We start from the raw sequence: 15,347 nt of genomic DNA, 5'->3' as shown, positions 1-15,347 counted from the left end.
AGCAAACTGTTTAGAGGATTTTTGAAATAATAAAAATTTATTTAGAACCAAAAGTCTCTAGTTTAAAATTCTTTTAGAGACTAATTTTAGTGTTTACTCAATTACTTATGTATACAATTAAATAACATTGTGGCAGCCTAATGACGAGTTAACAATTGTTCTACAAATATGTAACTCAATTTGCTCTCTAAATAAATTTAAATTGAATCATCTACATCATAAAATCTAGTCCATTAAAGACTGAATTAAATCATATGGCTTAAGTTTCTATGAAGAGAAAAAATAATTGGACCACATCAAACCTTTTCAAATGTTGAATTTGGATACATATTTCACCCAACAACCTAGTCTGCTATACCATGTGTGATGTTCTATTTGGAGATTAAAGTTGGTACAGTATACTTGGCATTCAATTCAAGTTGACCCTTGGCACTGCCTAACCTAATTATGAACTTTCATTTTTCTGACACAGGCCAAACAATTCTTGGGTTTTGGTTCCAAAAGATATCATGGGAGGGGAAAAAATTCATTAATCAAATTATATAAAATTAACTATGCATAGTTGTATGCAACTTTTTAAAGAACATTTGATACCATCCATCAATAGAAACAAGTACCACATTTAGGGTGTGTTTGTTTGAGGGGAAAATGGGAGGAAGAAAATAGGAAGGAAAGAAATTGGAAGGAAAATAACTATTTTCCTTTGTTTGGTTGAATGGAAAAGTCAAAGGGAAAAAATGAATAGTGTAAAAAAATAGGTGGGACCCATTAAAAAATTTTTCCTTCCAATAATGGATGGAAAATGGAAAGAAAATGTGTTTTGTATCAATATTCCAATATTACCCTCTACTTTTTAATATATTTTAAAATATCTAAGGATAAAATTGTCTTTTCATAACATTATATACTATTTCCTTCCTCCTCATTTTCCTTTCATCCAAACATATCTAAGGAAAATAAAATTCCACTCAATTTCTTTTCTTTCTCTTCTTTCCTTTCTATTTCTTTCCTTCCAACCAAACAAAGCCTTAATTGATGAAACTTTTACTCCTATTTACATTGTCACATCAAACACAACTGAAGGTGAGTCTCTGTCTTTAGACACCAGAGTTGATAACAATTATTGAGCATAGTTATTATATATTTAGAGTTTAACCAACTCTGTAATACATAAGAATTTCATTTAATACTTCTATCCACCAAAGACTCGCATTTAAATGAAAAAATATTATTCATATTAAGTATGAAATACAATGACATTCTCATCTAGAGATAAATATACTTCAAATAAACATATCTCATTTAAGATTTATCATAAGCACGCATAACACAATTCTTGATTTACTTTTCAAATGAGTCCAATGCACAAGGTACTGAGAAGCAATTCAATTCACAAAACATTGGGATTAAATAATAGGGTACAATTTGATTAGTAATGTAACCAAAAGCATTCTACCATATGGATTTACTACCACTACTTTTTACAATTGAAAATTAACTGCAAATATTCTGGACATAGGACCTCAGAATAAATCATGGGCCTGTGTGGTGCCACCACCTGCCAGAAACAACCCAATTTGTCAGGGGGCATAATCAGTGCCTCAGTGGTGCAGTGATGGCACCATAAAAAGCCACCATTGGACCACAGTACCCTCTGAACATGAACAATGGCAATAAAAACTTCCAGCAATTCAATGCAATAATTCAAGTTCACTGATGACACCATTTGACTCACCAAGATCAGAATTTTAGTTCAGAATAGGGAATCTACCACACTATGCATTATAATGCAGAGTTCAGCACAAATAATATTAGCCCCTTTTAACAAAAGAAGGCAATTGTTTTTATTAAACATCAACCCTCCCCAACATTTGTTTTCCCACTTAAACTTCATATTCACATATGCTACCACACCTAATAAATTTTTTCCATCTCCCCCACTAATTTTATTATGGTAATAAATCTACTTTTTTCTGGGGTCTCTTCTCTAGGACAATTAAATAACCTGCAGTCTCTACAAAGTGGAGTTACAGTTACCTAGTGTTTCATATCTAAATAATAACATGAAACTTTGGCCTAGCCCAAAATAGGCCAACTTCTTTGCCACCCAGCCCCCACAAAGAACCAATAATTGCAACAAAGGATCCACAGATTGGAAAAGAAGACAGGAAAAGGAAAGTCAGTTTTTTTTTTTGTTTTCCTTTCTCATGTTTCAGCAGTTTCTGAACTTATTACAGTGCCTTCTTCGATTGAAGAGATTGGTAGTTTGCTTCCTGTGCTCATCTTCTTCACATCTTGACTGGAACAGATAAAAATTCTCCTAACCATGTGGCAGAATTCACTGCAAGAAAATAATGGTGACAATCAAAATGGTTAAGTGCTAATTTTCAGAAATAGTTACACTATCGATACTATATGCACTTTAGCATTTTTTTTCTCCCACTTCCAAATCCTTAAATTTTTTTTCCCGGTAATATTGTCCCTATAACTTATTCTCTCGTGCATGTATCACTCCCTACTTTAGTTATTTAAGAAAATACTCACGGCCATGGATCGTCTCCCACCAGCATCATATCTCCCTCATCATCAGTGAAGACAATTTCCCACTTATTCCTGTCTTGAAGCTGCCCTTTTATGTCGAACAACTCCTCCAATTCAACAATAAGATGCTCATAGCCATCCAACATAGTCAGATCCACGGCACGACCTACTGCGACACCCTGCATTTGAACCTTCCACAGGTTTTGGAAACCAAAGAAAAGCTTACTTCAGAAAAAGTTCGAGTTCGATATACCCAAAAACAAAATAAGCTTACTCAAATCTTAATTTATTGCTCAAAACGAACAAACAAATCAATGTTTGAGTTCGATACCTTGGTGCGACTTCTGCTACATATTTGCTTGCTCTGAGTCTCTTTTGGCAATACTTGCTGCTGCTCTTGTTTCTTCTCCTTACCAGTCTTCGAGGCATCAGACTTTTGACCTGCCTCGGTTTTGGAAACTGTGCTCACACAGCCTTCAGAGGTGAAACTGTGAATGTTTACCGCCTGTGCAGCCGCCTTCTCTACAGCAGACGAGTTCCGGGAATGATCAATAAGGTCAATGCCAAAAAGTCGACAACTCGTAGCAGTCTCAGCTTTGTTTTCCTTGTCAACCTGATCATGCACATGATCATTGTTCAATCTAGACGAGTGTGGATTTGGAGCAGGCCAAGCTGAGACGCTCTTGCTGTCATCCATTGTGTCCTGAAATAATTGCGAAGGACAAGAAGAATGGGGGGAAGATAGCCAACTTCCTTCTGTCTGATTCCTTGACATCAGATTGCTGTTGCTTTTACTATTCATATCGATCTGCTTATGATGCCACACGCTGGTAGTATCACTCCTTTTACTTTCGGCCATCACACTATGCTGTGTCATATCAGCCTGTGTTAGACCTGAATCCCAGAAAACTGAGGTAGCCGATTGGGTATCTGGTTTGAAAGCAAAATACAACTCAAATCAATAATAAAAACCTAGTTCTTAGAAGAGTGAAGTACACAAGATACCCACACAAAAGGTCATGTCACTAACAAAATTTTCCTAGTATATCCCATAAGGCTTGATTTGCTAGACAAAATTCACCCAAATATTTTATGTTTATGGTTTGAAATTTTGTTCTTCAATGGGTGATTTGCCAACGCCAGCAACATGAATTTGCATAAATTTTCATATTTCACTCATTAGAAATAATTCCTCACCGAGATCGGGATGTTCACTTGGTGGTCGAGGCCTTTTGGCCTTTACAACAGCAGGTTGAACTGAGGATGTAAGAGCAGGAGCCACGTAGGGTTCCATCTCCCATGGGGAAACCCTATCAGGTCTTGGAACAGCTGCAGGTTCATCCCATTGAACCTGTGGATTGACAAAATGAGAACACAAAAAAAACACAACCACCATAAATAAAATGAACAACTGCAATCGAAAAATGAGAATACCTTAAGTGATCGCCACTTAGAATTTTCCCAATGAGGAGATATATCTTCCAATCCAACAATGGTACCCGAAAATCTGATCAACCATGTATTAGAATAGCTATGCTAAGAAAAGTTTAAACTTACACAAGATACAGAAATCAGTTTTGCTACCTTTTATCAGTGTCTGTGGAATCATCCCCTTCGAACCTCATCTTAAACCTCATCCCAACACTAAATTTGTTGTTGACAGCATCCAAATACTTGTTGAGGCTGATGATGAACTGGCTCGTGCTAAAGAAACAGAAAATTCCATGTCAACAATCATCTACTAAATATTTATAAACTATATAGTTCTTGAAACGGTAAGAATTTTTACCGTGGCTTGTAATAAACTACGAAAAGTGTCTGAGTAGCAACAGCATGAGAGGCAGTAGCAAGCACACCGAGGTGCATGCTCTGACTGGAAATTACAGATGATGGCATGTTACTCTGCTGACGAGCAAGACGGCGCACTCCTACGCGCAATTCCCCATTCTGCCCTCTGTCCAAGACAAGTTATTTTCATTAAGGCTTCTATATAATAACAGATACAGTAGAAGATTGCTGAACCATACAAAAAAAGCATAAGTATTGTAACCTCAAGAATACAAAGGTGTCTCCAGCAACCAATCTTTTGGAAGTCACAAAAGTACTCCACCCTGTTGTGAGCAAGTGTCTGCGTGGTTGACCTAATCAAACCGAAAAACAGTTCAAGGGAAAATCATTAGGCAATTACATGGTTGAATCACAAAGACTAAAATGAAAACCTCTCGCATCATTTACCTCGAAATATATGCTTGAAGCGCCATTCATAACCATGAAGATCCTTCGCAACCAATTCCTGAGTCGGTGTTGGTTGGGACATGTCCTAATTATAAATAAACTAATAAATATATAATTCCTGAAAATTTATTCCAAAAATCACTAATACTGTAGATGTGTTTGTTTCAACTTCTGTAAAAAGTGGTTCTACAGCTAACATCTATTATTCGATTGAAAAAACTGAAATTGATTTTTCTGAAAAGCTACTATTTTTGCTCCTACCAAAAAAACTGAACTAAAACTTTGTTAGCAGCAAAAAGTGATTTCCCGGCAAAATAAGTTGAAACAGAAGTTCAATAGTTGAAAGTAGTAGTCTTACCAAAGCAGGAAGGCATTCTGTGGCATGTTTCCTGAGAACAGAAAAGCCGCCATGGGTGCTGGTATCTGAGGCAGTTAAGACTTTGGAGAACGAGTGAACTGTCGGCCTTGTTGGTTCAGCAGGGGACGGATCGGGGCTCGTAGGCTCATCAGCTTGCTGAAAATTTGTTCTGTTAGAATCTAAACAAGCACAAAAAGAATCTAAGGTTGACCATGAAAAGGGTTGAAATTCCAAAAGTAGTAGCAACATCCTTACATTAGATTCCGGCACCAAAGTAATCTGTGCATAAACCTCATCAGTTTCTTGTTCAGCCTGATGAAAACATGTCAAAATCCAAAGTGTTCATTTCCTTTACAATAGATTCAATCTTTCATGCATATTTCTAAACTCGAATGAAGTCCAACAAATTAAGGAGAAAAAAAGTGAGTGTTAGAGACAAAATTACCAGCAAATGAATGTTCACGACGCGACAAAGGATCTTCGAGGGAAGTTTGAACAACGGAATCCTCTGATTCAATTCCTGATTCGTTGATGCCTCTAACTACACCAAGAACAACAACAACACAACAATAATAATAATAATAATAATAATAATAATAATAATAATAATAATTATCAAGTACAAAAGAAAGATTATTTTCCATTTCCAGGTAACAGTTTTCCGTTCACGTCTCTTAGCTACACAACCAAAATCCAAGAAACAAATTTTAAAAAAATGAAAAATAAAAATAATAATAATAAACAACAGGAACAATAATTATATAATTATAACAACCCATAACAAACTAAGGCATACCTAAAAATTTCATTTTCCGACAGTATTAATTTTCCAGCTAAGAAAAGCAAAAGGGATCTAGAACACAAAAAAAATAAATACTACCAATAATTACAAAAAAAAAGGGGGAATTTCGCAAAGTAAAGGGTAAGAAAGGAAGCAAGGGGAAACAAAAACAAGAAGAAGAAGAAGAAGAATAACAATAATAATGATAATTGAAAGTAGAAGTAATAATAATAATAACGAGTGACTCACTTGTTCCATGTGCCCCTGAGGGAAGTAGAAGACCCTCTCTCCAACACGAGGAACGTCCACCAGTGGTCCCGCACATGCCTTCCATAGCTGCGAATACAGCTCATCTCCACCCCCTGCTCCCCCCAAAAACAAATTACAAAAAAATTAAAAAAAAAAAGAAAGAGAGAGAGAGAGAGGTTTGAGAAAAATTCGATTCTTCACCTTCGGCCGAAACATTTGACCCGCGATTCAACATCATTTCAATTCAACAACACCAAGTCAACAAGAAGGCTCAGAAGCTCCCCAAAAGCTAAACACAACGGTAGAAGAATTTTTGTTTTTGCCTCTTTATTCCTTGAGATTGTGACCAGTATGAATCCTTCTCTTCATTCCACGGAGGGAAAGAAAAGAATATAGAACAAAATGATAAAATGGTTGAGCACGAGTTTTTAATGTGTTAGATCCCGTTCCCACGAGCCACACGCAAACGAAACGACTTTTTGGAGCTGAAAAGACCAGAAAAGTATGCAATCGTAAGAGTATGAATAAGAAGGAAGGAACGGCGGTTACAGAGGGGGGAAAAAGCGGTTTGGGGGGTTGTTATGGTTGCTTCTTCAACGACGCGCTGTCTGTGTGTTTGTGTCTGTGTCTGGAATCTTTTTCTTACGGCCAAAGGGAAACGGCGTTACTCCGTGTGTTGGAATATTATGACCAACAACACACACAAAAGCACACCACACTCTTTCTCTCTCTTCTCTCTTCTCTCTCCTCTCTCTCCTCGGTCTTCTTCACCTTCCTCTCGGATCCACACATCACACACCTCTTTTGTTTATTTATACACCTCTATTACTCCTTGTTATTGTTTTAGTTGTAGTTTTCTTTCATTTTTTTTTCTTCCCAACGCCATCATTTTTTTTTATGCAATTGTTACTTTTTTTAGTAGGAGGTAGTAGTACTACTGGTACTCTGAGTAGCAATTTAATATTTAAGGTATATATTTTACATTTTACAAAGAGTAAAAACTAAAAAGATTTAAAGTATTTATGTTGTCGTAATATTTTTTCGTCTCATGAGTCATGAAAGCAACTCTATAAGTGAGTTTCTAAAAGTTACTCAAATGATGTGTTATATGCTATTCTAGATTTTTATAAAATATCATTAAAATATCAATGATATTTTATCAAATAACTATGCTAGGTGTTATGAAATATGTGTTGAAATATAAATATAAATTAAAAATAATTAAATAACATATATATTTATATAAAAATATATTAATAATTGATTTTGATATAAATAATATTTTTATTTGTCAAAATATCAATAATATTTTCTTATTTTATAATAAAAAAATATTTTTTACAAAATATCAGTGATATTTTATATTATTACCGTAATAATATAAATTATTGAAAAGTCAAATATTCTCATGTTTAATATTAAAATAATCATATGTAAAAAAATTATCCAGTAACTCTCTATTAATTATTAAGATATCCTTTGTTATTATGTGTCCAAAGTTAAAACTTAAAAGGTAAGACAAAACTATTATGTGTAGGGGTGAGTACGGATCGATTTGGTTTGGATTTATGATAAAATTAGAATCAAATCGATTTGGTTTGGTTTAGATTTGCATTTTTTGTATATGTACCCGAATCAAATCAAACCGATTAAAAATAAATTGGTTCGGTTCGAGTAATTAGGTACCTGATGACTTTAAAATTCATAAAAAAACCAAATTTTTATTTTAAAAATTCAACAAGTACAATAAACATGTAACATTAATATAAATAATCCAAATATGTTAAATACCAAATACATTAAAAACTAAATTTATTAAAATCCAAACATATTAATAATGAATAATCATTGTCTAATAAAAAAGCTATATATATATATTATTTTTTATTTAATTAATGTATGATCGGGTTCGCGAGTTGGTTCTGATTCCGCACCCCCAAAACCAATACTCAAACCAATTACTATCAAAAGTCATCGGTTTGGTTCGGGTTCAGATGGATAATCGGATATCCGCTATCCGTGCTCACCTCTAATTATGTGTACCTATAAAATAAGTCATCAAATTAATTATTATATATCTATATATATTTATATATATTAGTTAATTTATTTTTAATATATATTTTATATTTTAATATATATTTTATATTAATAGTTAATTTGATAATAAATAAATTAAACTTTCGACTAATATTAAATTGACATAAACAGAACAAAAGTACATTAAAATAATATAATTTAATTTTGATATATTAATTTAACACCATTTAATTAGATTTATATACTTAGATAATTTTTTAAATATTAAATTTAAAAATTAATTACTTTTATTAATAATATACCATTATTTGTTTATGTACAATTCTTTTTACTGATAATATACGAAAATTAGATTCATATAGATAATTCCTATAAATTTTTAGGACGAAAATTTTTTTTGAAAAAAAGTATTTTCATATACTGTAAAATAGGATAAAAAAAAGACTATAAAAAATCATCAATAAACCAAAAATATTACGATAAACATTTAATTTAGAAAGAGTGCATAAATTAAATAAAGGAACATGAAAAAAAAAAAAAACATAGGAATCAGTAAATTATCTGGATTATTCCAAATAACCTTCCAAGGCGTTTCTACTTTGCCCAATGAGAAAGATCTATTTGCAAAGAAAGGTTTCATTAGGATTATTTCAAGTCTAACTCGTCTTTGTCCATCTTTATAAAAGATAAGATATTTTTTATTTAAAAAAAAAAGATTTTAGTCTTTAATTTTTTATTTTATATAATATAATTTTTCTGTTAAAAAATATCTGTTAAATAATAATAAAAATTATTTTTATGAGAGTTTTATTTATAATTTATAACATTTAAAATTTTTTATAAAATTCTTTTCAACAATATAATTAATTATGATTATTACTTTTTTATTTTTTTTTTTTTATCTTTATCTTTATCATTATCACTTCTACCTCTATTATTTTTATTGTATAACAATATTTTATTATCATCATTATCTCCTCTATTGTCATCATCACCAATACAAATATCATTAACATTAATATTATCTTATTTCATTTCTTATTCGATACTATTTTTTTTCCTTTAAAAGGTTTTAGTAGTGCAATTACATTTTTTTCCTATAACATCATTTTTAGTAATGGTCTTTTTTCACTTAACTACCACGAATAAAAGAATTTTTCAAAAATAAACTTATTAGTAGGTTATGGGAGTTTAAAATATCCACAAATTATAAATAAAATCCCCACAAAATTAATTTTTGTTACTATTTAATAGATTTTTTAATAAAATGATTGTATTGTCCTCAAATGAAAAGGTTGAGAATCGAAGTGTCCATTTTTTTTTTGGATAAGGGGTGCCTTGTCCTTCATAAAAATAGATAAAGGTTGGATTGGGTCTTTACTCTTTGAAAATCAGTATGTTTATCTTTATTTTCATCATTGTTGTCATCATAATCATCTTCTTAAATCACCCAATTTCACTAAAAAACTATTTAAAATCATCGAAATTATTGTTGAATTCTTTAGAAAAATTGTACAATAATATTATTACCGGTAAATTTATTGTCAAATAAATTTAATGATAGACATATCACCGGTAAACCATTATTGGCGGATTCATAAATTCAGACGTTAATTACCATAAAAAAATTTCAACAATAGGCGTTGCAGAATAGCTATTTTAGTGTGTTATTACTGTCGAAAAAAATCGACGATATCGTTAGTGCCTTTTTTATTTTTTTGCGCTTTTATTATCGTCGAAAATTTTCTTCAATAATTCTAATAGTAATATTATTTAATAAAGTTTAATTTTAAAAAATAAAAAATTATAAAATTTATCCGATGCAAAATCTGATGGTAATATTTTTATTTTAAAATAAAAAATTAATTTTTATTTAATACTTTTAGCTATGATTATCATAATTATAATCTGATAAAAATTAAATAAAAATAAATAAAAACTAAATATGACATTAAAATAAAAAAACTACAGCATAATCCAAAAAAATCATGCGCTAAAAGTCTAATAAAGTAATCTCATTAAAAGAAAACACTAGACGCTACGAGTCTTTATAATCGTCGTCGTCGTCCTCCTCCTCCTAATGACCTCACTATTGATCTTATTGCGACTCTCGACACTAGTTTTGCTGGACATGTCTACCTAAAACAAATAAAATAAAATAGTCAAAAATTGAAATCATCATAATCCAAATACAATATACATAACACAATTCAACAAAATTTTACCCTCATTTGAATTCCTCTTTTTCTTTGTCCTCAACAACCCCTTGTTCATCATTCCCTTCAGATGTTATTTTCTGATTATCAAATTTCTCTTCTTCATCAACCCTAAAGTCAATGGTTTCATTGTCCATAAGAAGTGGCCTAAAGGTGATAGGATTGCTAGTGTCAATCACTAACTTAGAGGGAGTTGGCTCATCAATTTGATAAGGTTGTTAGTCCTCCGTCCCATCAAACTCGATGCGATTTCTTAGTTTAGTCTTGACTACAATCATCCAACTAGACTTACACTTTTCAGGGTAAAGCAAATAATATACTTGTCGTGCATTTTGGGATAAAATGAAAAGGTCATAATGTCTATATTTCTTGGACATATTCATTTAAGTAATATTGGAATCTTTATGCTTTTGTATTCTGTGTCGCAGACTTGGATCAAACCACTCACATTTAAACAAAATATTGTAGTTAAATTATGCTGTACAATACATTGAACTAATCCGAATGACCGTTACTGGTGTCTCTGAAAACCCAAATCCCAATGTTATCTATTTTTTACCTATTGACCATTGAAAAGAATGAAATTGATAATTGTTAACGTTATAAATTGGATAGCTCATTCCTTTATTTATTGGGCTCCAACTAAATACAACAAGTTTGGCATTTGTTGTTTCATACAGATTTGATCGAACGTATTCCTTGAACCAATGTGAAAACTTATTGAGTGAAGAATCGGGATTCATTTCTTAGAATAACCTAAGTTAAAATAGCATCACACATTGATTAATTCTTTAAATAAGTAACTCTAATATTTGAAATATATAACAATTTATTTTAATAAGTTAGCAAATTTATGTCACATATAGTGAAATTTGATCATAGTTAACCAATACATGCAAATGTGCGATCTCGACTTTCTTCTGAGCTAACCATTGTTCATTTACCGCACCCAGCGCATTTTCTTCCTAAACAAAGATCATGTATTTTGGTCCACTGGATGAGGATTCTCCCCTATTATCGTTCCTACCAATTCTAATTCTCAGTTTTCAAAGTTTAAACAATTGCAACCATATATTAAAAAAAGCATTCAAGCAAACATGAAATTTTAGTCGTTCTAGTGTACATTTTCTTATTATTCCGTAATATTTCAGCAAATAAGGGTTTTGAGAAGGTACCACTAAACAACTTTCTCTTACTTTTGTCCTAAAATTCTATCCTAAAAAAAAGTATGATATAAAACTTAAATAATTTAACATGCCTAGAAAATAAAGAACCAACTCTAGTACTGCACGAACAACCCATGTATATAAGCAGCATGAACAACCAACGATGAAGCTAAAAAAATCCTAAAATAAAAATGAAGTTAGTAAAAGTTAAAAATTAATAAATAAATTTAATTATAATTTTTTAACCAAAACTAATTACTCTAAAGTAATTTAAACCTTAAACCCAATCAAAATGTAACCAAAACTAACAAAATTCTTACATTAATATCCTATATCAAACCTTGATTAAAAAATTAAACTCTAATTACTCTATACTAGTTTAATTAACATATATTAAACTATTATATTAACCTAATGCACAAATTAAACTAAACAATAAAGTTGTGTTTGTTTTTAAAGACAAGACACATAAATATGAACCGTGAATGTTTAAAAAATGTTTAGAAGCAGAGACATAGACACTTGACACATTGTCTTCAGAACAGTTTTCTTTATTTTTGTGTCCACTCTTTTATGAAGGACAATGATGGACATGGAATTTGAGAAAGTGGACACAGATTTTTTTTATGATTTTTTTCTTTTTTTGTCCATAGATATTGTTTATTATTCCACTGTTACCCCCTTCTTATCTTCGCTAATTTGAGCTTCTTCTATGCATCGTCATTCTCAGAAAGGTACTCTCTTCTCCCTACCCTTTCAATTCTCTATCTCTGCGTTCTTCTTCTTCCTTTTTTTTCCAGGTATTCTCTTCTTCTTGCATAATTTTTTAGTTGGCTTGATAATTCCTTCCTTCTTATTATTCATTCTCATTTCTGTGATATGCTGCAAGTTTACTCGATGGAAGCTTAATTCACTCTTCTACTTACGTTACTTTCTTTATTCTTAATTTTGTTACTTCAGTACCATTTTTACCTTATTGGTTAATAGACCAATTCTTCTTTTAATCCCCTATACTTCCACGAACTCTCATTCTCTATTAAATTAGTTTATACTTGATGTAAAAAATTTAAAATCACATAGCTATTTTAGTCATTTCGCATAATATTTTATTTTTATCCATGTCTATTCAACATAATACAGGATATTATATTAGTGTCTTGTATATTGTATCCAAACACAATACATTAAGGATAATTTTTAGTGTCTTTGTTCTATTGTCTCTATCTCAGTGTCAATGTTCTGTCATGTCCACAAAAACAAACACAACCTAAGTACTCTAACTGCTCTAAATTACTCTAAACCCTAAATAAACCCTAACTAAATATTATATTACTCACTCTAAATTATTTCAATAATAAACCCTATTTAACCCTAGTTAAACCCTAATCAACCCAAATGTAACAAATTAATATATTAATATCCTAAACCCTAAACTTAACATAATCTAACAAAGTTAATCTAATCTAAACTAATATATTAACCTAAAGTTAGGATTTTGAAAGAAATTAAAAAACAAAATTAAATAAAAAATAAAAAATTAAAAGCTTACCCTAAGAGAAAAGCGTGGAAGCGTGGTAATAGTGGTAGCAACGGCTGATGGAGGTTGAACACGATCTTTCCTCACACAGCACCCATTCACGACGGCAGAGATGGGAATAGTGGCGGTGGCAGTGACGGTGGTGGCAACAACAATATAATGGAGGCCGGTGGTAGTGAGAGAAGAGAGAGAGATGAGAGAGATGGTGGTCGCGCTAGACATCACTAGTAGTGGCACAGAAGGGGCACTGACAGTGACCACGATGGACATCACTGGTGGTGATAATGGAAGCTGGTGGTGGTGGCAGAGAGAGAAGAGAGATAGAGAGAGAGATCATAAGTTGTACATTGATAACAATATAAAAAAAAGAATAAAATTATATACTTCAAGCGGTTATACATTAAGTCCCACTTTTTACTTATAAGTTCCTAAATAAACATACAGTTACAAAATCAAATTGCATAATTAACACACACATTGTCTTCTATTTGGAGCCGTATTCATATATCAGAATTCAGAAATTAGAATCTTCTAACCCAACAAATCAAAATAAATTATAACAAAATCAGAAAGCAAGTTGTTGCTTAGCAGTTTAAATCGACAATGTTCACGAATATTACAGTAGAATAAAATGACATTGTTTATAACATTCCCATATTCAAGGCTTCAAGTGAAAAATTATTCTAATTAGTGTCTCATGTGATTAATTAATCAAGCAATTGGCACTAATTCTCTAACTACACATAACTCCAGAAATGCAGTCAAAAACCCACAACCCAAGCAGAATTAATCACAAAACACAAAGCAGCGCATCACTCTCCAGCAGCACATCACTACACAAAATAATCACAACCCACAAAACAGCAGCATAGCAGAACATTGAACAGAGCATAAAATCACAACACACGAAATAGCACCATAACAGAATTAGAGCTAATCGATAAAATTAAAAACACAGCCACATAGCTTCGAAAGATAGAAACAGAGCATAAAAAACAAAAAAAAAATGAAGAACAAGCGAACACTGAGCCATTAACCTTCAAAGATGACATCGACAGATTATTGATGGACGGACGATGCTGACCAGACATCCGCGAGAAAATGAAGACAACGGCGAGAAGACGAAGACGACAGATGGGCCGGGCTTGTAGAAGAAGAGAGCAGGGGTTGGAGACTTGAGGGCAGTGACTCAATGGACGGGCGGCGATAGTAGTTCGAAGAGGCTAGGGTTGGAGAAGGGAGAGTGAGGAGTGAGAGAAGTGAGAAGCAAATTAGCGAAATGAGAGGCATGGAATAAACGCATAGTCTTCAAACACTTAACAAGCCTAAAACAAACATCGTTTTTTTCAAATCAGCCGGTTCAACAATTCTCTACTAATTTTTTGATGAATGGTTTCACATGTTTGACCGAATCATTAATATCGTCGATTTGCAATTAAACTGATCCAACTTGCCGATCTGGTATGATTTTTAGAACCATAGACCATACTCATAGTATCGCTACTTAAGATTCACCGTGTATTTTGTACCACTAGGAAGTTCACAAACTTTGATATTCTTATTTAGTTATCAAAATGAATCACTTGTGTATTTTCACATGTGCTGTGATTTGCTTTAAGTTGTTGAGCCATAATTTCAAAGAAAATATATCTGCAAGTATTAATTAGCTCGCGAGTGTCAACACTCTTCCTAGTAAATAACTCATTCAATCAATAAAAAGTTACTCCAATAGTATCATAATTAGGAGAATACATGCCCTCTTCAATATAAAATATATACACTTAATTAGGTTCATGGTCGTGTGACCTTAGCAATGTTAACCATCTATCAAATGCTATAACCCACTTTTTCCTGTTCGATCTAACTAGGCTATTATGTTTATACTTCGCCACACACGCAATTACTGATAATACATATTATATTCACGCTTCATCCTAGCATAGCTTGTCATCGACAACATTGGTACAATATTTATGCATTATATATTGAATGATATGCAAAATATAATATTAGAAAACAATAAACATATATACATCTTATCTATTCATGCTGACAATAAGTTTGTGCAAGTACGACATACACTTTGAATCTCTTTAGGAAATTAAATAGAATATATTGAACAAATGTTAGGATTGGAGATCATTAGAATATATTGATTTTGGCTATTATTTAGTCATTAATTTAACAATTTAATTCTTTTAATTTAATTTTTTTAGTCTAATAA

General features: G+C 31.8%; 1 protein-coding gene across 1 annotated transcript; it reads right to left on the bottom strand.

Moving 5' to 3' along the window:
• Positions 1-1,317: 1,317 nt before the first annotated feature.
• Positions 1,318-7,034, bottom strand: LOC112748183 (auxin response factor 9). The gene is made up of 14 exons (XM_025796394.3): positions 6,366-7,034; positions 6,165-6,277; positions 5,580-5,675; positions 5,390-5,446; positions 5,135-5,290; positions 4,777-4,861; positions 4,592-4,682; positions 4,331-4,495; positions 4,126-4,245; positions 3,976-4,048; positions 3,739-3,892; positions 2,873-3,471; positions 2,545-2,732; positions 1,318-2,341 (listed from the first exon to the last, which is right to left on the bottom strand). The coding sequence occupies exons 1-14, from the start codon at positions 6,400-6,402 to the stop codon at positions 2,206-2,208; spliced, it is 2,070 nt and encodes a 689-aa protein (XP_025652179.1). The 5' UTR covers positions 6,403-7,034; the 3' UTR covers positions 1,318-2,205.
• Between the last annotated feature and the right edge of the window lie 8,313 nt (positions 7,035-15,347).

Source organism: Arachis hypogaea, chromosome 2 (genome assembly GCF_003086295.3).
Source record: "Arachis hypogaea cultivar Tifrunner chromosome 2, arahy.Tifrunner.gnm2.J5K5, whole genome shotgun sequence".
NCBI classification, from domain to species: domain Eukaryota; kingdom Viridiplantae; phylum Streptophyta; class Magnoliopsida; order Fabales; family Fabaceae; genus Arachis; species Arachis hypogaea.
Note: the sequence above shows the minus strand (reverse complement) of the source record. Positions and strands in the feature narration are given on the sequence as shown.